This window comes from Xiphophorus couchianus, chromosome 10 (assembly GCF_001444195.1).
Source record: "Xiphophorus couchianus chromosome 10, X_couchianus-1.0, whole genome shotgun sequence".
Classification (NCBI taxonomy): Eukaryota; Metazoa; Chordata; class Actinopteri; order Cyprinodontiformes; family Poeciliidae; genus Xiphophorus; species Xiphophorus couchianus.
In genome coordinates this window covers 2223697-2245468 of record NC_040237.1, presented here as the reverse complement: position 1 = coordinate 2245468, position 21772 = coordinate 2223697, and the positions used below count along the sequence as shown (strand labels likewise).

General features: G+C 36.2%; 2 protein-coding genes across 6 annotated transcripts in view; one reads left to right on the top strand and one right to left on the bottom strand.

Annotated features, from left to right (window-relative positions):
* Nucleotides 1-13905, bottom strand: part of LOC114151962 (breast cancer type 1 susceptibility protein homolog) — a 28547-nt gene extending 14642 nt beyond the window's left edge. For both annotated transcript variants that reach the window (XM_028029532.1, XM_028029531.1), the window contains exons 1-14: nucleotides 13822-13905; nucleotides 12463-12588; nucleotides 10733-10821; nucleotides 10588-10641; nucleotides 10424-10504; nucleotides 10262-10350; nucleotides 10150-10186; nucleotides 9936-10060; nucleotides 7226-9625; nucleotides 6125-6198; nucleotides 5335-5458; nucleotides 4690-4732; nucleotides 1158-1231; nucleotides 26-222 (exon numbers count right to left, since the gene is read on the bottom strand). In XM_028029532.1, the coding sequence (XP_027885333.1) occupies nucleotides 26-222; nucleotides 1158-1231; nucleotides 4690-4732; nucleotides 5335-5458; nucleotides 6125-6198; nucleotides 7226-9625; nucleotides 9936-10060; nucleotides 10150-10186; nucleotides 10262-10350; nucleotides 10424-10504; nucleotides 10588-10641; nucleotides 10733-10821; nucleotides 12463-12528 (3453 nt within the window). In that variant the 5' untranslated portion in view covers nucleotides 12529-12588; nucleotides 13822-13905. The remainder of the gene's footprint in view (nucleotides 1-25; nucleotides 223-1157; nucleotides 1232-4689; nucleotides 4733-5334; nucleotides 5459-6124; nucleotides 6199-7225; nucleotides 9626-9935; nucleotides 10061-10149; nucleotides 10187-10261; nucleotides 10351-10423; nucleotides 10505-10587; nucleotides 10642-10732; nucleotides 10822-12462; nucleotides 12589-13821) is intronic.
* Nucleotides 8536-21070, top strand: becn1 (beclin 1, autophagy related). Of its 4 annotated transcripts, none has more exons than XM_028029537.1 (12): nucleotides 11935-12021; nucleotides 13888-14021; nucleotides 14110-14177; nucleotides 15486-15544; nucleotides 15894-15984; nucleotides 16484-16620; nucleotides 16709-16903; nucleotides 18368-18514; nucleotides 18592-18741; nucleotides 18816-18876; nucleotides 18963-19105; nucleotides 20456-21070. In XM_028029537.1, the coding sequence occupies exons 2-12, from the start codon at nucleotides 13895-13897 to the stop codon at nucleotides 20622-20624; spliced, it is 1347 nt and encodes a 448-aa protein (XP_027885338.1). In that variant the 5' UTR covers nucleotides 11935-12021; nucleotides 13888-13894; the 3' UTR covers nucleotides 20625-21070. The 4 variants fall into 4 exon arrangements, with proteins under 4 accessions (XP_027885340.1, XP_027885338.1, XP_027885339.1 ...); XM_028029538.1 differs by lacking the exon at nucleotides 11935-12021 and adding an exon at nucleotides 13570-13800 and having other exon boundaries at nucleotides 15489-15544; XM_028029536.1 differs by lacking the exon at nucleotides 11935-12021 and adding an exon at nucleotides 13570-13800.
* Nucleotides 21071-21772: the final 702 nt, after the last annotated feature.

The window sequence follows — 21772 nt, the reverse complement described above, 5'->3', positions numbered from 1 at the left end:
CAAAACACCTGAAAGAGTAAACAACCTGCTCATTCGGGCCCAATCCGGACGACACCAGAATAAGTTTAGCTTTAAATTTTTCTTTCGGAGGGCTGTTGTTTTCTTTGTCTTCTTGGCAATCTGGAGGTGAATCACAAGTTTTCGCAGTTTTGGTTGCAGAAATTGAATTAGGGGTTTTTGTGTCTTTTACAGTCGATTCTGCATGAGTCAAGTCTTGAACAGCTGTGAAAAGAAGAGAAAAGAAATTAAGAGAAAAGAAAAGGAAGATAATCACTAACTGGTAGAAAAAACATGATATGCTTAAGGCTGAAACGATTGATTGTGATTAATCGATTATTGAAATAACCGTTTAGTAACGATTAATCATTAGTTAACAATTAATCAATTACTAACTTAGTGATTGATTAATCGCTAATTGGAGTGTGGAGATAACAAAGGATATCTTTGCATATAAGACATAAAAACATATTTGTCTGCAAATATGTTTTACCCACAACTTTGGAAGAGTTTTAACTTCACCTGGTGCAAATTCTGTAAAAGAAAATCTCCTATTTAGCACCTTTTGCTATGGAGTTATTAAAAAATAATAATAATAACCACCAGGTCAACTAATATAGTCTTATACTATACTAAAGTTAAATCAAGAAGCTGCAGCTGCTTCTTTTGCTACAAATGATCAAGTGTTCACTAAAAAAATGCTTTTACTGTATTTTAGTCAATTTATTTATTTAAAAAATGAGTTGTTTGCATCATTTCATTCTATTTCTAAAATTGTATAAAAAGTCTTGAGTGGATAAATGAAAACTCTGCAGAATATGCCAATTTTCTTTTATCTGATTAATCGATTAATTGTCAGAATATGATTAATCGATTACAAAGGAATTGTTAATTTGTTGTCCTAAATATAATTTTCAAAATGTATCTTTAAAAACACATAAATTAATCTTAGTTTGTTCTAACAAACCCAACTGCAACGGTCAATATAACAGAAAGCCACTACAGTTCAGCTGAACCAGTTCATTCCTAACATTTAAAGAACTAGAGAAAAGCCAAAGGGCAGACACAAACAAATTCTAGCAAATAGAGGTGAATCTAAGGTAATTGGAAAAACTCCTCTATACATATTAAACTCTACAAAGTTACACAAACAGCCTTACTGGTTCCTGAAAAGCCACCACGCTCTGCCACTTTATCATCAGGTGCTTTGGTTTCTGCATCTAAAATATCCGTCCTGCAAAAGAGAGAACTCGTTTATTTAAAACAATAATCCCACAGAAACATGCAGCTTACATCAGCTGCATGAGAACCTCTGCTGTCAGTTCGGGTCTTTGAAACCTTGTCTTTATACATTTGTAGAGCCTCAGCTAAAAAAAAAAAAAAAAAACTCAGGGAAGGATTTTTCCTCCCCTGCATGTTGGACCAGCAGTGGGGGTTTAATATGAATACAGTGAAAACAAAACTGAAAATTCAGAAAATAATGTAATGAACAGCCAGCAGTTTATAAAATCAAATGTGACAATTTAGCCGCCATAACGTAATGACAAATGAACAGAGTAAAACTGAATATTTTACTACAAAATTCAAAATCCGGGTTCAATTCTTGGTATTATTTAGACTCAAAACAGCTGCAAAAAACTAATAATGGATTACAGATTATATTCTAATAAAGGCCTTTTTTTTATTAAAAAAGAATTTGATTCATAAAGTTTGGCCAAAAATGTCACTGTAATTTATTATGCGCCAAAATTAAGACTATTGCGGCTATTAGCATTGGGGAAGCTAACGGCTAGCATTCCTAGGACGATCACTCAATGTAATAGGTAAGCTGCATTGACAGATGTTCCTTTGATATAATTTACTGTTATTCAATATTGCGCACAATATTATTGTAAAGATGGTAAACACAATGTCAAAGCTAACTGAATTAGCCGCTATGTTAGCTCTTTTCCCTTCTCTTTTTTACTAGTACATGGCACAGTAACACATAAACTCAATATTTATAAAAATTTATTCATTTAATAATTAAAATTCTTCATGCAATTGTAACAATTTCTGCTTATTTTCCTACTGTGTTTCTGTTTTCATGGAATGTCATTTATTATTAATTTTTTGCCTTTTCTACTCAGTTTTTCATGTTAAATTGCACATTTCTCAATCTGTTACTTTAAAGATTAACAAAAAGATCATGCATCGCATTTTTTTTCTTAAATAAAAACTTTTTCCTCCTATCAAATGAAAAGCCAGATAAATATGATCATAATTACATTAATTTATAATATAATATACAGACATAGATGAAAAACATTAAAACCTTAAACCTTGACTATCTGCTGCGTTTTCACTTTTTGTTCTCTTTACACTTTAAATATTTTCTCAATTCCTGAAATTTTAACAAAAATTACAATAAAAAGTTGCAATATAGTAAAAAGAATAAATCATTCTGAATGAAAACTTCAGTGAATAACATGCAGAAACATCCAATAGAAACCAGACTAAGTAGAAAATTGTAACTCTTACTGCTTTACAATTTTTAACTTGATTAGCAATTTCTCTAAAATCAGAAGTAAGTTACGATTGCAATTTTGAATCAGACCTTAACAGAGACTTAACACTGAATGTAATAACGTGTCCTCTTAGAAATCAGCTGATGACTAGCTATTCTCTGATTAAAATTGGTGGGAAATAATGAGAATTGGCAGCAACCCTGCATTTACATTAACTGAATAAAAATAAAACTTCTTCCAGTTTCCTCACAGCTCTCCTCCAATATGACTTCATTTTCGAAGCCTCATAATAAACCCAAAGCCTCCCATTTTTCCAAACTCCCTCTTGCCTGCATTTAGACGCTTCAAGGCGAGAAGCTGGAGGAATGCTCTCAGGCGGTGGAGATAAATTACTGTGGCAACACAACTTTCCGTCTAAGTGCTTTAGATGACATAAGAGGCTGTCAGTAATGACTTTTTTCTTATTCTCAGAGTATAAGCAGATTCAGGGTTCATTAGGGAGATAATCAGTCTGTCCTTTCAAGATACATCACCCTCTGAGAACAAGGAAACGCACTAACTTCTTCATCGAGATGCGGCATCAAGACCAATTACAAGCCACATGCCTCAGTTATTGTTCTGCTCATTATTACTGCACTGTAATGCAACTACATTTGACATCTGTTAACAATAATATAACGATCCGAGAAGAGAAATGGGACAGTACTGATCTAATTTACTTACATTTGACAACAGCTGGAAGTTGATTATTGCCTCCATGAAGATAAGATAGATAAGATTTATTTGTCATTGTCATCAACAGATTACAACGAGATTGAGATTTGCTCGACTCGAGTTAAGATGCAGGTTATGTGTATATACGTAATATACAAAGATAAAGAAATGAATAGTACAAAATGAGAAATAAATAGACATCAGAAGATGGTTGATGTCGCAACAGAATTTACATTTTTAACAAAGTGGTGTCAAGAGCAGAAGTTCTTATGCCTTTGAATTTAGTGCCATGATTGCCATCGGGTAAAAACTGTTTTTTAGGCGATTTGTCCTGGTTTTTATTGCTCTGTATCTCTTGCGTGATGGCAGCAGCTGGAAGAGACCATGGCCAGGGTGTGAAGAGTCATTTAAAATGTCCATAACTTTCTTGTGGAGCCTGGAAGTGTAAATCTGTTCCATAGTGGGGAGGGGGGAGCCTATGGTTCTCTCTGCTGCCCTAACAACCCTCTGGAGCACCTTCTTGTCCGCGGATGTGCTGCTGCCGTACCAGACACACAGACTGTACGTGAGCACACTCTCTATGGAGCAGTGATAGAAGGCCTGCAGCAGGTCTGAGGGGAGACGGTTCTTCTTGAGTATTCTCAGAAAGTACAGTCTCTGCTGTGCCTTCTTCAACAGCTCCTTGGTGTTGGTGCTCCAGGTTAACAGGCAGGAGTCTGTTTAGCAGGTCAATCAACAAAACTAAAAAATGACTTTTTGTTATTATTTCTCACATAAATGATAATTATTCTTCTTGTAGACATTTTGAAATAAATTTGCTCAGTAATAATGGAAAAATGCTAAGATTACAGGCAAATCTGGAGGCTAGAGGCGTTACTCATATCTACACTGCAAAAAACCAAAATCTTACCAAGTGTTTTGGTCTAATCTCTAGTGGAAATATTTTAGTAAACTTGAAAGACAAAACTTAAAAGTAACTTTTTAGCAAGACATAAAGGCTTGTTTTAAGTAAATACTTCCTTAATATTGATGGCCAATGTACTAATTCGGAGATTATTTCACTTATACCAAGACATTTTCCCATGTTATAAGTAAATTCATCTGCCAATAGAACTAGTATTTTTCATCAATATTAAGGAATTATTTACTTAAAATAAGTTCCTACACATTGCTGAAAAGTTACTTTTACAGTTAGTTTGTCTCGTTTCAAGTGTAATAAGATAAACACACTAGAAACTAGCCCAAAATACTGTCTTCAGGAAATATCCTTATATTTCCTGAGGTTATTCGGTTTAAACTGAGGCATTGGCTTCAATCGATCGATCAGTTTATTCGCTGGACTAAATATTTTAAATATCTTTTTATTCGTCACCAGATTCAAATATAAACAGAAAATCTGCTGCTTTTTTTAGCGAAACCCAATAAGAAGGAAGTTTAGTGAACTTTATTTTCTAGCAATAAAAATTCTCACCTGTCTGAACTCTGGACTTGATCCTGCTCATCCAGTTCTGGACCTAGTAAGACATTGGACACAATAAAATTCAATAGTCCCAAAGCTTCCTTCCACCACAAAACTTGCTATCCTCGGTGTTTGGGTGGCGGGGCAGCCATTCAGCCAACGGCCCGTTATGATTTTGAGTTAAAAAATGTTTAAAGTAGACAGGAAATTTGAAAATATCACTGGATAATTATGTGGTACTGAAATATTGGAAGATTAATACCTGAACACCAATTATAAAGTCTTAAAAAATGCAAACATTTTAAAAAGACTTGAATAAATAAGCAATGCTTAACCTGGTGGGGGCATAAGTAAAGCCTGGTGGCCCGCCAGGCTTGTCACTGGGGGAAACCCTGAAGCCCATTACAAAATTAAAAGCTAGTTTGGGATGAAGCGAAGCAGACAATTTTTAAACTTCTTTAAATATTAGACTGAATTTAAATGTCAAGGCATAACCTTTAATTCAGTATGTATCGACTAATAACTTATTAAAATTATCCTCCTGACTGTTTTCTCCACTAAAGGTCAACAAGAGACAAAATATTTGTTTATTACTTAATTAAATTATGTGTTATAAAAAATTTAAGTTTGTGACATTTCCACACATTTCCAGCTCACCCTTGTTTTCACAGCCCTGATTGGTTTCTGCAGCAGGACTGCCTTCTTTCCCCTGAAGCACCTCTGACACGAGAGCCATCAGCTTCTCCAGCCTCACCAGCTCCTTCTGCATTTCTATCTTTTGCTACACAAAGAGCAGGAAAAAAAGAAAAGCTTTTACTCTAAATTGCATTTTATAACATTTCAGCAGGGACTGAGGGTGGAAAACAGCTGCAATGCAACACTTCCTGCAAAGTCAGGCAATTCAAACTGCCTGCAATTCACAGAACTGGAAATATTACCTTCAGAGTTTAATACTACGACCGAATCCCGCTGTTATTCTTTGTATTATTTGGGCTTAAGGTGCAAATTTATTGATTATGTGGGCAGACGAAATGAGAAATCTAATTTCATCTCTGAGAAACTGAGAAATCTCTGAGTCGAATAAGATGAAAGTCTGAGCGCTGGAAGATGGACGAGGTATGAAACAAAACAAAACAACAACAAAAACATCATCCTTTCTGCAACATTTCCTCCAACGTAAATGAAATGTAATTTAGAAACCTGCTGAGGGGGGATTTTTTCACCGAGCAAGGCAGTCTGTCACCCAGGAACTGACAAGAAAATGAAATGGCTGCCCCCTATGGGCCGTGAGGTGAAGGTGCATCTTAACAAATCCTGAACAAGCAAAAAAAGATCCTGTTTTTTGAATTAATGGAAGAAAAATCAAAACCTGTTAATGCCAATTGATTTCTTTATCTTTCTTCTTTTGACTGATGAGAAAGAGACAGACAAAATAAACTGCGCTCACCTGAGTAACAAGAACTTCGCTTGAGAATTGTGACGATTCAAAGCAAACGCCGACGCAGTTTTCAGGGGCGTCACCTGCAGAAAGGAAAAAGTCAATCTTTTATAGACAATTCTTAATCATGTTTTACAAAGTTAGGACACTGATTAGATCCAACTCAGATTTTTCTAATACAAGAACAATAATTATCAACATTTTAGTTGTAAAATAAAATTTCTCCCTTAAAAATCTGTGGGTCTCATTGCAGAAAGTCTATAGATTTAGTCTAAAAATAACATCCACATAAAATTAATTAAAGCATCTCATTAAAAGACAGATTATGAATCCTATTTGATTTCTTTCACCATATCGCACCACATTTTTATCTACTAGTTGAAGTTCAAATAAATAATAGTTGTCATATTTGTTACTTGAGAGAGAAAAGCCTTAATTTAACATAATGTGCCATGTTGTTAAATTTCGTATTGTAAAAATTTAGAATATGTTGACTTACAGTTGCCATTATAATCAAAATTGGGAAGTTATGAGAACAAGTCATAAAATTACGAGATTAGAGTTGTAGTACTACAAGAATAGAGTTGAAATAATTTGATGATCAAATCGTATTACTACAAGAATAAAATCAGTATTATGAGAAATCAGTGTATTATCATACACTGGGATTCCCCCAGTGTATGATAAGCCTGGCGGGTCACCAGACTTATCATACTGGATGAATGACTGTCCTAGCATCCAACCACCGGGATGAAACCTTGGACGAATAAACTTGAAATACGAGAATAAAGTTGAAGTAACACGACAATAAAATCACAGTATTGCAAAAATAAAGTCGAAATAATAGAATAAAGTCATAATTTTATGACCTTCTTGTATAACGACTATTCTCATAAAATTATGACTTCATTCTTGTACGAATTTATTCTCGCACTATTACTAATATTATTATTATTATTGGCACAGCCGTAGCACTGTCGTAGTTCAGAGTGGTTTGACTCAGTTTCATCTCCAGTTTTGATACTTATATTTGAAGGAAAACTATAAATAAATAAAGTTGTTGACTTTATTTGTTGTTGTCAATAAATAAAGTTAACAATCGCTACTCACATTCCTCCGGTGTGCCGAACAAGTCGACGGATGCCTGGCTGGAGTCGAGCTGATCTGGGGTCAGACTTCCAGCTGGACGACCCAGTGGTTCTTCACCAACTCCCTCCAATCTGTTAGCTTCGCCGATTTCTCCCTGATGTTTAATCTCAGCTTGAGGACGATCTGATGTTCCAAAGATCTGCGCCAAAGTCGGTAACTCCTCTTTAGATGAGCTGCTGGACTCGGATGAAGACTCCAGCCTCTGAGTCTTCCTCTTCTTCTTCTGGTTGGTCTGGATGGAGGATTGAGTGCTGACTTCTCCGCTGCCGTTGGCTTCCTTGACCTCTTGGTCCAGGGTTAAAGAAGACTCTCCAACAAAAATTGTCTCGGTTTTGTTATCCGAAGGACATTTTGAAATGCCGTCTGGGATCTCAGTCAGGTTGTAGTTGCCCTGGGAAGCCTTTGCTGCTTCCTGTTCAACAGCTATGAAGCGGAGGCCAGAGTCCACGACCTGAGGGACGACAGACAGAGGACTGTCTCTGTCACACTTTGCCACTTTGTTTGGACTGAGACCGCTGCCGACGTTGCTCCTGGATGGACAGTTTCCATCAGGATTGGAAGCGTCCAGTAGAGCTTGATCTGGTTTTCTAATCTTACTGGGCGAGTTGGAAGGGGAAATCACGTCACTACAATTCGATTTTGAAACCTGGTTTATATTTTCTGATAGTTCAGCGCTTGAACAGTTATGTTGGCTCCTTTCAGCGTTTTCCACATCCAAACCGCGACTTCTCTTCGCGTTGGGGTCCCCAAGAAGGAAAGATTTCCGTTTGGAAGCTTTGAAGCTTTGGAGAAGTTGCTCTGTGTCCAGTTCACTGTCGTTCTTGCCATCCTCGTACTCTTCAACGTTAGCAAATGTCTCCTGCTGAGAGCCAGGTGGGCGATTATTCTCCTGCTTCTCACTTTCAAGCGGCGGGCCTACGATGGATGGATCAGTTGGACTTGTGGAGTTCGGGACCACAGAGACAGTACATTCAGGTTTAGCTAGCGTTTGTGCTTCGGGTACCTCTGCTTCAGCTTGTGACAAAGACATTCTTCCTCTCTTTTCTACATTTTCTATCACTCCGATATCCTCCTCAGTAACACATCTGTTTCTTTTAGCTTCCTTCATAAGGTTTCCACTTTTAGATGGAGTTGCATCCATTGTTTCATCAGATTGCTTTTTAGCGACTTTGTCTGTTTTAGTTGCAGTAACTTTATTGGTTTTTTTCTTGTGACTTCCATGAACCTCGTCAACAAAAAGCTGAAGCCTTCTGCTTTTTCTGGCGCTCTTCATGACTGGAGTTGTCTGTTCCTCGCTGCTGGGATAAGTCTCTATTCGAACTTCGACTTCTTTAACTCTTTCACTGGGTTTAGGACTCGTTTCCCTGTCCTGAACTTCGACTAACACAAGAGGTTTTGCCACCTTAGTTGGTTTCTTTCTGCTTAACTTTGAATTTTTTTCTTTCCGACAATCACTTTTCTTGTCGGTACATTTTGGTTTCAACTGAGTCTGCTCTTGTAAATCACTCTCAGGTTGTTGCAGACTTTTGCAAGTCCTTCTCGTTGGTGCTGTAGTTTCCGGTTGTATGAAATCAGCAACAGGAACCTCGTGTTCCCCCTTATATTTGTCGCTTACTTTCTGGTTCAACTTCTCCACAGTTTCCTCAACCTTTTCCTCAACCGCCATCTGTTCCAATTCTTTAAAAAAGTCACTGCCAGTGTCATTTTCTACTGTTTGTCGCTCTTCACAAAGGCGGACATTGTTTTTCTTCTTCAGTTTTGAAAATCTTTTACAAGTTTCTATTTCTCTAGCCGTTAGCGGCTCGGTAACTTTGCTTCCTCTTCGCTTGTAGATGACGCCAAAAACCTGCTCTTCAATGGCTTTGCCACGATGTTTTCTCTTAGGATTCAATTCAACGTTTTGCGGCTCAACGTCCAGGATCAACGAAGACGAACTGCTATCCGAATCGTCTTCGCTGTGGAGGGGTTTCTCTAGTTCCAGCTCTTCTTCGGCTGGAACTTTGAGGAGCCACTCAGCGACTTTCTCCAAACTTTTCTTCTTTTTCTGCTCAAGAATCTTGTTGTGCTCCAAATCATTTTTCTGTTTCTTTCTAGAGGACTTTCGGACATTCTGTTGACCAGGTTCCTCTTGAGTTGAATCTAAACAGTTAGAGGCCTTCTCCGGTTTGCGCTTCAGCCTTTTGATTTTAGACGCATCCGTTGCATTTTTTCCAACATTTGCAGTTTCTGGTTCCAAGTTATCTGACATTTTCTTGTCAGATGTTGGTGGGACGTCACCCAGGCCGCTATCCAGGCCTTCGTTTTCTGCTGTTACAGATGCAGAGTCTTCAAGTCCCATAAGCTGAGCAAACCCATTCTGAGCTGTAAAAGGCAAGGCAGACACTTACTCAGTATTCAGTGTTCAATCTACAACAGAAACATAATAATACAAGTTGTGGAATTTAGCAAATAGGAAAAATTATTCTAATTGTGACCTAAAACAAAAGTTTAGTCTGATTTAACTTCAGACAGAGAGAAAAAAGGTTTATTTATCCATTTATTATGTAAACTTTTGATCCCAAATGAGGAAAAAACCATATTTATTATATTCGTTATAAAATATATTATATCTTAAAATTAATGTGGCAGATTTGATGCAGTTAAGTTGAATAAATACATGAGAAGTTTTTACCTGCTACAGTTGAGGAGCAGGACTGTGGAGAATCATTTCGGTGTTCAGTTCCCTTATTGCTCTGTTCAATTCCAGATGGGTCTCCAAATGATAAATCACATGCATCTTTACTTGTTTCTGTATTTCTGACACCAAAAAGAAAGAAAAAAAGAAAAACAGATGTTAGCTGAACATCTCAATAGAAACCTTATTGTTTAATTTCTGTTGATCCTACTTAGTGTTCTTTCTTTGCTGTGGCAGTCCAGTAAAGTCTGAAAATATATTTAAAAAATTACACTGTAATGTAAATTCATTCAAACAAATCTTCCAGTTAATTGTGATCTCACAGTTTGTGCAGGTGTCATGTTCATATGCTTGTATCATCTCCTGAAGTCCTGCAACAAGCCTCTGAAACCCAGGGCTCTCCTGCAGGCTCCTAATGAATAACATGGCAGGTTATAATAACAACAGACTTTTAGTGACTGTGGTGAATTTTTCAGCTTATTGACCTTTTTGTTATCTTGAATTTACACACTGGGCAGTTGGCTCTGTTTTGTTTCGAGTTGTCCAAAAGCTTCGTAATACAAAATCTGCCAAAGAAGAAAGTTTAAGACCATAAATAAACAAAATTATGAATTTTTAAACAAAGAAAAGCATGTTAAAGGTTTCATACTTGCAAAACTGGTGATCACATTTAGTAGAAATCGGTGCAGACATTAAATCCAGGCTGAAGGCAAAAAATGACACTAACTAAATGACATTTGGAGGAATTTTTTAAAATCAGAAACATAATTATTGCTGCTCTGAGAAATACTCACCAAATGGGACATTGAAGAGTCTCCCAGAGGACTGAGATTCCCTTTTTGACATCGGTGGCTTTTGGGGTCGTCATAGTGATTTTAAAAGGCTGCAACAAATCACAAAAAAGATCCCGCTACCAATAAGGCAAACCTCCCTTCTAAAGCAAGACGGTAAACTCTTAACAAATACAGCTTGAGATTTTTCAACTTTAAACATATTAAATAAATGATTGGCTAATATCTCCTTTATGTTACACTGAGGAAAGTATTCTACAAATTACTTACATAAACTGCTGCACAGTCATAATCTAGTTTTATGTGAACGGTTTTATGCTTTTCAAAGGCACAGTGACAGTCCCACACTGTGCCTTTGAAAAACACCTAGTGGGCAGTAAAGTTATGCAACTTTTGTGAACTTTGCTCACTGTGAATGTCTATTGTTCCCCAGCAGATATGTAAAGTGATGAGTTAGTTTAGTGTATGTATTAAAAATCTTAACTGCAGATTACTAGGTTTAGCACAGTGACTTAAAGGAGGTACTAGATGCAAAATTTAAAGCATCAACTAAAACTAAAAGAACAAATTTCACTTTGTTTCCAGAAAATTATGAAGAACCCTGAGCATCCTCTCCATGAAACTGCTTTACAAAGACCGAATGTCTTCAGTCAGAGGTTTGTTCAAAGCCGCTGCAATACAAACTACTACAGGAGAGCCTACAACTATTTGAAGAACCTTTGATAGTAATACCAATATTTAATTTCCCCTTTCAGGTCCTTTAAGCATTTCTGGAATTAATTGAACTATTGAACCTATGACTTGAAGAAGACAGTTTAATGAATTATTGAATGCAATATTTAGACAATGAAGCAAGAAATAAAGCTGAAAAATATATATTTTCTAACGTTGTTTCTTTTTTTCTGTATACTTACCCATACTTGGACAATACCTTAAGCAAATTCAATACTTAAAAAATAAAATCTCGTCCTATTTTGTTAGATTATCTATATTTTTAATTGCATATAATTCTTGATGCACAGGTGTCAAACTCCAGTCCTCGAGGGCCGCTGTCCTGCAGGTTTTAGATGTGCCACAGGTACAAAATACTGGAATGAAATTGGCTTAATTGCCTCCTCCTTGTGTAGATAAGTTCTCCAGAGCCTTAATGACCTAATTATTCTATTCAGGTGTGGTGCAGCAGAGCCACATCTAAAAGTTGCAGGACACCGACCCTACAGGACTGGAGTTTGACACCCCTGAAAGGAACAATACCGTAGTTGTGATTGCGTGGTATTATTTAAAAAACAAAGGTTAGTATCTTTCTATTGCTTAACCGGTGGTCTTGTTTGTTAGCTTAGCTAATAATGAAACTGCTTTTGTGCCTTTTGTTTACAAGAAAATGCTAATTTGTAACTAAATCTGAAAGAAAAACACAGCTGCCAAAGAGAAACATAAAGTTTAGACGATTATTACATCAGATAACTTATCAGTTGCTAAGATAGCATCATAGCATAGCAAAGAGCGAACAGGTGAGGTAACAGGTACTCATATTAAAGCTAACCATGAAACTAGCTACTCGCTAATGTGAATGTTTTTAACGGGATTTAGTTACACAACTAGCATTTTTCAAACACATCGACATTAAAACGCTACATTGTCAACGCAAACGCTTCGGCGTCGCGGGAAATTAACGAAAGAAGCAGATTGTGTTATTCTGTAAAATACAGTATAGTGTTTATAGGTAAAATTACCTTGTTTTCTGACAGTTTGTAGGCGTCAACATAAAGCTTATCCGCTTCAGTTTTCCCGCAACTCATCTTCTTCTACTGCGTTTGGCCGGCGTTTTACTGCAGCAACACAGCGCCCCCTGCTGATCCCTGGTGGTAAAACAACACACAAACAGAAGAAGCAACGCAACGGGATTTAAAAAAACACAATTCGCAGGAAAATTATTAAATACCAGAGGTCAAGAGAAATTATTGTTGAAATAAAAAAACAAATGAAATAAACAAAATAAATACAGGGTTCTGTGTTACTTTTGTTATTATATAATATGACAAATACCCTCAAATCTAATTGTAAAATTTAAGCAGTTTCTTTTGTCTTCAACACAAACAATTAATTTAAAATCCTAATTCTGATTCTTCTTTCAGAAATTAAGTGAATGACAAGTGTGCCTAAATTCTGGGAGCAAAGTTGGACAGTTTTTTTTTGTAAGTTCTTTTTTTAAGATAAAAAAAAATATACTGATCTTAAAAATTATATAAATTATACTGATACATAGACACACCTGTAATTTCTGGTTAAGTGAGACACCAGTTTTTTTTTTTTTTTACACCAGTTTCAATCCGTAATGTTATTTTCTACCAGCTGACTCAAGTTAAGCATTTCAAGGTTAAGAAGAATAAATAGATATTTTGAAGTAGATATTGTCAAAGGAAACACAATACCTAATCTAGCACATGTAATTACCTACTCTATTGGTTTCACTGTTAGGTATGTTGGAAGCATGTTTCTTGTCGATGAATTATTATTTATTTTTTGTTTTTGTCTTAAAAAATAGCTGAATTTGCAGATAGTTATATATTTTTATCTGTGAGTACATACATTTTAATATGTAGTCAGATTTTATGATTAGTCACTCAGCAGGAGTGATCTTTTCATCAAATACTTTTTTTTACTTGAATAAAGAAAATTTAAGTCCTGCTACGTTTAAAAGTTGAGTACAAATTTTGACTATTCTACTCACTTCTGTCAGCAAGACAATTAAATTAAAAAGAAAATAAATATTGAATGGATTATGACACACATTATTGGAATCTGTAATACCACATTGTGACCAGAAGATGGCAGCACTTCGCTGATCAACCAACTTGTGAAAACAGAGGAAGAGATCTTATTCACCGTAAACAACAATAAGGAAGTGCTTAATATAGAGTTGATGATTCAGTGATTTTATGTTTTCTTTTACAATATATATTTTACGGGATGAATTAGTATTAAGATAACAGCTGTTATTTTCCACAGTTGATAGTGATTATATCTCCCACTTGTCTGCTGAGTCGAAGCTAACGGGAAAGCTAACCCAGGTAGCAATCTCTGATGTTTACGTTTAGGTTCGGTACGGGTCCTGCTTTTCCCCCCTCCTCATCTTCTTATTTTCTCGTCTCTTTTAGATCAGTGATGGAGGCCTCCAAGTCTTCCAGCACCACCATGCAGGTGAGCTTCGTGTGTCAGCGGTGCAGCCAGCCGCTCAAGCTGGACACCTCCTTCAACGTGCTGGACCGAGTCACCATCCAGGAGCTCATCGGTATTATTCTGCACAGTTTACTGTTAATCCGAGGTAATTCAGCTCGGTTGTGATGGAGTCACAGTGGCAGCTATTTCTCCTCCCGCAGCTCCGGTGGTCACGGTGACTCCCAGCAGCAAACAGGCGGACAGCGGCGGAGGGGAAGCGGCACCTGAGGTGGGTTACAGCTCGGAAAAGGAAGTGTGGGTTTGATTTTATCCCCCTTTACTCTGATGCGCTGCAACTTTTGAATGCACATTAAAATAAAACCCAGTGCAATCAAACTGCCTTCAGAAGTCGGCATAATTAATAAATATAACCCATTTATATTTAATTTATCGATTCACCCATCGTCTACATCTTGTTTTATTATGAATCAAAATCCCAAATGTTCAACATTTCATGGAGTTCTGTTTAATCCACCAGCTGAAAATGGGAACAGTACTGCACAACTGCAGGCCTACAGCCATCAAAATTGACAGGCCGTGCAGGGAGAGTATTAATTAGCTCTGAGGGAGCTGTGTAGTGCAAGGGCTCAGGTGGGAGAATCTGCTGAGTGGGCAATTATTAGTGCATTCCTCAAACCTGGTCCTTCTGCAGATTATAAAAAAGAAAGATAATGGTAAAAAGCACACTAGGCTAAAATTATTAAGTGGATGAATCATCATGAACTGATTTATTTCAATAATTATCAACTTATTTAGCAGTTAATAAATCGTTAACTGGAGTGTAGAGATCCAGAAAAAGGTCAATTGCTGAAAAAACAACACAGTCAGAGCAGTGATTAAGTTAAATTGTACAAAAATATACATACATTTTAAATTTAAGATAAAAAAAATACAACCTCTGTCTAAACATTTACCCATAATTCCTCAAGTGATGGTTTGAACTTCATCTCATTCAAATTCTGTAAAAGAAAATAATTTTCTGTTATATACCTTTTGGTGTCCAATTATTAATTGGTTTATCCAAAAAATAGTCAACAGAGCAGCCCTACACTATATACTACAGAAAGAGCTTTTCACACGTCGATGTTGTAAGTAAATTTTTCACTAAAGAAATGCTGTTATTGCATTCACAAGCAATAAAATGTACATTTTCTTATTTAAAAATGTGATTGAATTAGTCATTTATTTGCACCTTTTAATGCATAAAAATGCTGAAGTGTTTAAATGAAAAATCTGCAGAATGTGCCTTTTTATCAGATTAATTGATTAATCATCAGAATAATTAAATACTGAAATAATATTTGGTTGCAGCTCTACATGAGGATAAAAAGCTTGGATTTCTGTAGAAGAAATCTAATCCTATTAGAATCAAACTTTCTTTTTTAGATGCTGAATTTATAACACAGAATTTTTATTTGCATGTCTGGGTCTCTCTGTTTAGATGGATTAATAACACAACAAAAATATAACCTATCACTAAACTATTCTGCCAAGATTTTGTTTTAAATTGGTTTAATTTGGAGTTATTTTCTTCAAGGAGACGTTTGTGGAAAACAAACAAGATGGCGTGTCGAGAAAGTACATCCCTCCTGCACGGTGAGTTGATTTTTAACCAGCTCTGCTTAATGTACGGAAAATATTCAGACCCCTTTAAATTTCGCTAAAATCAAAAAACGTTTCTATTAATTCTCATGAATGTACCCTCAGCATTTTATATTTCACTTTTTCTTTTTTAATACATTTGGAAAAATTTCTACATTTCTGTCTTTTTCTGTCAACATGGGATGCTGAGTGAACATTCATGAGAAATATGAACTTTTTTTGATTTCAGCAAATGGCAGCAGTGAAACGAAGAGTGAAAGTTTTAAAGGGGGTGTGAATACTTTCTGTACTCACTATCTGGTGTCCTGAAAGGCGACAAATCAGTGAAGTTTCTCCTCTCCAGGATGATGTCAACGGAGAGCGCCAACAGTTTCACGCTGATCGGGGACGCTTCGGATGGTGGAACCATGGAAAATCTCAGTCGGAGATTGAAGGTGATATTTTTAGTTTGGTTGCTTTAGTTAGGGCAAGAAATATGCTGTTTGTGTGTAAATTAAGGAATAATAGGACTTATTGTGTTTCATCCTTATCCTTTATTTATCATTTATTCTGGCATCTACTTTTATTTATTTATTCTTTGTTTGCTTACCTCCTTTTTTTTTTCTTCCCTCCCTCTCCGCTTTTTTACAAAATATCTGTGACGCTAGATTAATTAGAAAATAGAAAAATAATTCAAATTAGAAAATAACTGCCAAGATCAAAAGAAAAAAGCATATCCGAATTCACATATTAATCAGCTACATTTTTGTTGAGACACCAATTGACTATGTTCTGTTTTGTTTTGAATGAACCCATTTTAATGCATATCTACATGTTTGTTTGTTAGTTTTGTTTGTTTGTTCTCCCTGCTTGGTTATTTGATTTCTATTGATGTTATTCGTTCTATTAAAAAAAAGAAAAATCAAGGAATCTTTTTGCTTCTGACCTGCTCAGGTGACCAGCGACCTGTTCGACATTATGTCCGGCCAAACGGATGTGGATCACCCCCTGTGTGAGGAATGCACCGACACTCTGCTGGATCACCTGGACACGCAGCTCAACATCACAGAGAACGAGTGCCAGAACTACAAGTGAGCCGGTTTAAGCCAGCAGGACATTTTCAGAGGATGTACGGAGGGGGAGGTTTGACCCGTTAACAAAGTGCCGATCCGTCTCCAGGCAGTGTCTGGAGCTTCTGTCCAACCTGCAGGTGGAGGAAGAGGAGACCCTGCTGGCAGAGCTGCAGCAGCTGAAAAACGAGGAGGAGACGCTGGTGCAGGAGCTGGAGGCCGTGGAGGAGCAGCGGGCTGCTGTGGCCAAAGATCTGGCGCAGAGCAGGATTCAGGCTCAGCAGCTGGACACCGAGGAGCTCCAGTAAGGAGACCCAGACGGGGCTTTTATAGCAGGAATGAGTTTTGTTCCCAGTATTTTTATCAGAGCCAATCAAGCAAATTACAAATTATTACACACAGTCTAAGTGTACACCTATTAGTATATTTAACTTTATGATGAAATAGTGCACATGTGTCAAACTCAAGGCCCGGGGGCCAAATGTGGCCCGCTGTAGTTTTTTATGTGGCCCTCCAGATTCCAAATTACGTCAATAACTCCCTCCAGATTTTCAACAAATCTGCAAAAACTACTAATCTACAAATTCACACATTTTTTCTCCAAAACTTTGGGTTCAAGTGACTGCTGCCTGAGCCTTCCTTGATGTCAAGTTAGAGCGTGTGATCGATATGGCGATTTAATTAAAAAAAGTTATGTTTAACATCATACATTAGCACAAATATCATAAAAATTCCTTACAAATATTTTTAAATTAGGACCACAAATCATGATCACTGATCATCGCAATCAATCAAAATCTATCATTTTGATTGCAAAAAACACAAAAAATAATCACAACATCCTGGTTGGACTGATCAGTGGGAAAATATGTTCAATATTATTTAATTTTAAGAAACACTGAATACTGAAACAACTATGTATTGGTATTTTAACTATTTAATGGGTTTGACACCCCTGAAATAGTGCATAAGAAATGACAATGCACCAGTTTCAGCTCTTTTTTGTTGCTTTTTCAAGAACGCTTTTAATTACTTAATAAAAATATTCCATGTTTCTAGGGATGCAATTAACAATTGTTAAGACTAAAATGAACATTGTTCTATTATTCTATGAACTACTGACAACATGTCTCTGAAATTCCAAGCAAAAGTTTGGTATTTATTTGCAGAAAATGAGAAATGGTCAAAATAACAAGAAAGATGCAGAGCTTTCAGAGCTCAAATAATGCAGAGAAAACAAGTTCATGTTTATGTAGAAACACCAATATTAATGTTTTAATTCAGGAAGAGTTCAGAAATCAATATTTGGAGAAATAATCAGGTTTTTAATGGAGTTCGGTGCAGTGGGTTCTTCGTTTTTTTCAGAGCTCTATTGACATATAAAGAAGTTTTTTTTAATCCTAAAATATTTTTTTGTGTGTGCAGTTATGATTTAATTACTGATCTGACTGTTCTTTCAGCAAATGGCCATTTTTTGAATTTAAATATGTAACAATTAATCGAATAGTTAATGATTAATCAGTTATTTAACAATTAATCAGTTAACGATTAATCGGTTTACTAAATTGGTGGACAATATATAAATAATCAATTAATTATGATTAATCCAATCAATACTTTCAGCTCTACACATTTCACAACATTTAATCAACAGATTTCAATGGCTTTTGCTCAGATTTAGGGGTATCAGAGTGAAAGGGGGCAGAACCTCCCAATGAAATCCACTGAAGTTCAGTGTCTAACAGCCCTCTGTGCTCCATGCTACCAGGTACCAAAAGGAGTACAGCGAGTTCAAACGGCAGCAGCTGGAGCTGGACGACGAGCTGAAGAGCGTCGACAACCAGATGCGTTACTGCCAGATTCAGCTGGATCGACTCAAGAAGACAAACGTTTTCAACGCAACGTTTCATATCTGGTACACACAGATCAGTTTGTACCCAGAAATATTTCTGTGCCGGCTGAAAATAACAGACCTGCCCTGATTGTTCCCAGGCACAGCGGCCAGTTTGGCACCATCAACAACTTCCGACTGGGCCGGCTTCCCAGCGTTCCTGTGGAGTGGAACGAGATCAACGCGGCCTGGGGGCAGACGGTGCTGCTGCTGCACGCTCTGGCCAACAAAATGGGGCTGAGATTCCAGAGGTAAACATAGTTTGATCTCTTCAATTCAAATATGCTTTAAAGTTCGGCTGAATTTAGATGAAGTAATCTCTCAGATATCGACTCGTCCCGTATGGAAACCATTCGTACTTGGAGTCACTGACTGACAAGTCAAAGGTAAGGCGTAAAGATGTCCTCTTCCTAAAGCTGATTTGTAATAATTAATCTGAATTGTTGATCGGTTTCTGTTGTTTTGCGTCCAGGAGCTCCCGTTGTACTGCTCGGGTGGCCTGAGGTTCTTCTGGGACAATAAGTTTGATCACGCCATGGTGGCCTTCCTGGACTGCGTCCAGCAGTTCAAAGAGGAGGTGGAGAAGGGAGACACCGGCTTCTGCCTCCCGTACAGGTCAGACGGGTAGTAACTAGTTACATTTACTCAATTACACTTACTTGAGTCACTTAAAAAAAAAAACACACAAACTTCTAGGTGTGTTTTTATTGTGCTGCACTATTGAGTAACTTTATTATGAAGCATTTCTACCCTTGAGTAAAATTTCTGGGTTTTCTACCCACTGAATGAAAAACAAACATGTTTTAACCCCAAATTCACCAGATGCAGACACACACCTGCAGTTTTTGTTAAAGTTTCATAAGTTTTTTATTAAAATAAACGTATTTGGAAATATTTTATTATGCCTGATTTTGATCATTTTTATTACTTATATGAATTATTGTCTTTAAAATACCAAAATTTCCACTGAACTTTATATTTTCCTCCATCTGATGATACAGTTACTCAGTACTCGTGTAGAACTTTTACTAAATAGATTTTTACTATTTCTGAACGGCTACTTTTTACTTTTATGTGAGTAAAAAAAAAATTGAAGTAGTGCTACTTTTTCTTGACCACAATTTTTGGGTAATCTGCCCATCTCTGAATATGGAGTGTATTTGTAGTAAAACTGCAAGTACTTCAAGTTTAAATTCTGATTTAAACCATTTTTATGTATATATTTAAAAGGAGGCAGCTTTCAGAATAAATTGATTTATTATTGTTTTGATGCAATATGCGGCCAGAATCCAAATCTGATGGATTCGTGGTATTTAGGCCAACAAGATATTTTAGATTTGTATTGAAATGCCTTATAAGACTTCCATAATGAACAATTAATAAATTAATAATCGCATAATAAAATAAAATGAACTCAATAACTTACATTAATATTTTTTGAAAGGCAATTTTGTTTAGAGATGACATAATACATTTTTATTTATGTATGTTTCTGTTTCATTTTTTTGTTATTGCATTTTTATTCTGTATATTTAAAATATTTTCCACTTCCAGAGTGTAGTGTGCCTTACAAAATTAAAAGTTACTGGTCTTTGAAAGAACTATTAATATTAGTATACCTTTGTCAATGTTACTTGAAAACGGTCTCAAAACAACAATATTATTATTATAATTTATTGCAATAATTACTGGGACAATATTTGAATTGTGAATATGTTTGAAATATGTGTTTTATAATTTTCAATGGTTTCCAATGAGTCCTGACTGTTAAATTACAGAGAATATAAAGCCTTTGACAAATTAGTATTTATAATTTCTAATCGCAAATCTATTTTTGAAGCCCAGTGTCTTTTTTCAGGAACTAACTTCTATATTTCTGCTCACAAATGTTTGATTTAGGAACGGTTTTGTGGTTTTGAGTCCTAGATGTTTGCCTTAATTTAGTTTTTTTTTTTTTTTTCTTAGGATGGATGTGGAGAAGGGAAAGATTGAAGACACGGGCGGCAGCGGAGGCTCCTACTCCATCAAAACCCAGTTTAACTCTGAGGAGCAGTGGACCAAGGCGCTGAAGTTTATGCTCACCAACCTGAAGTGGGGCCTGGCCTGGGTCACATCACAGTTCTACAACAAATAAACTAATTACACTGACTCTGCACAAACCACAAGCTACCAATGGGATGGATTTCTAACCAGTTGAAGCCTGAGTTGAGAATTTCATGGATTTCTGGTTCAAACTTGTTGGTCCACTGTGGAGTAATTTAAGCTTTGCACATCTGTAGAAATGCCATTTTGTGTGTTTTTTGTTATATTTCCTTCACCAGTAAATGTTTGGCATTCTCTGAGAAGATTGTTTTGCGTCAGAAGAAACGTTTCGCTTCTTCATAAGACTGCGCTAAGAAGCAAGATGAATAAACAACAATCCACCCACTGCAATCCCACTTTCAGATCAGTAGGAGGCATTTCAAGAATTATCGCTTTAAATGTTCTTATATTTCATCACAATATGTTAGTATATTATTTGCTGTTTGATTTTCCATTATGAGAATTGGTTAATAAAATCCGTAACCTCTGGAAATCAAATTTCTGCTTTTTTCAAACGTTTTCATGGCATTTATGTTGGAGCTAAACACAAACTACAGTGCTTTGGAGGATGTATTTGCCCTCTTGTGCTTTGTAACACACATTTAATATCAAACCAATATTAATCTCAAAGAATTAAAATAAGTATTTCATTCATTAAGGGAGAAATGTAATCCAGACCAACCCGGCTTAAAGTGAAAAACACAGTTATTAAATCATTAATTAAATGTGATTAACCACATTTTGTTGGTTAAACTTTTAAGAGTTACAGATTTCTTGCCCTAAAAATACTATGGATGCCAGATATATATTAATAAGTTAAATCTAAAGTTGATCTTATCAATTTAGCTATTAATAAGCGCCCATTTTCTTGAGTTTTCTCTTGTATCAAGAGGGCCGACCGTATTTCCATAACATTAGAGGGCAAATTTTTTATATGAATTACAAGCAAATTGTATTAAAACTGACCAAATAAGCCAAAAATAGACTTATCAGGTTGCAAATCCTCTGTCATCCCCTGCGCCTTTTTGTCAATCTTCTCTTTCGTAGCACATCAGTATTTTTTTAATAAGTTGTCGCTGTTACGTCTTGCAGCTTGATTAAGGGGAAACTTTAGGAGCTTGTCGAGTGTTTATATATCGAAACAGAACCGCATAAAGTTCATTGACCTCTGTTTGGACCGCTCATCTTTCCCGTTCTGGA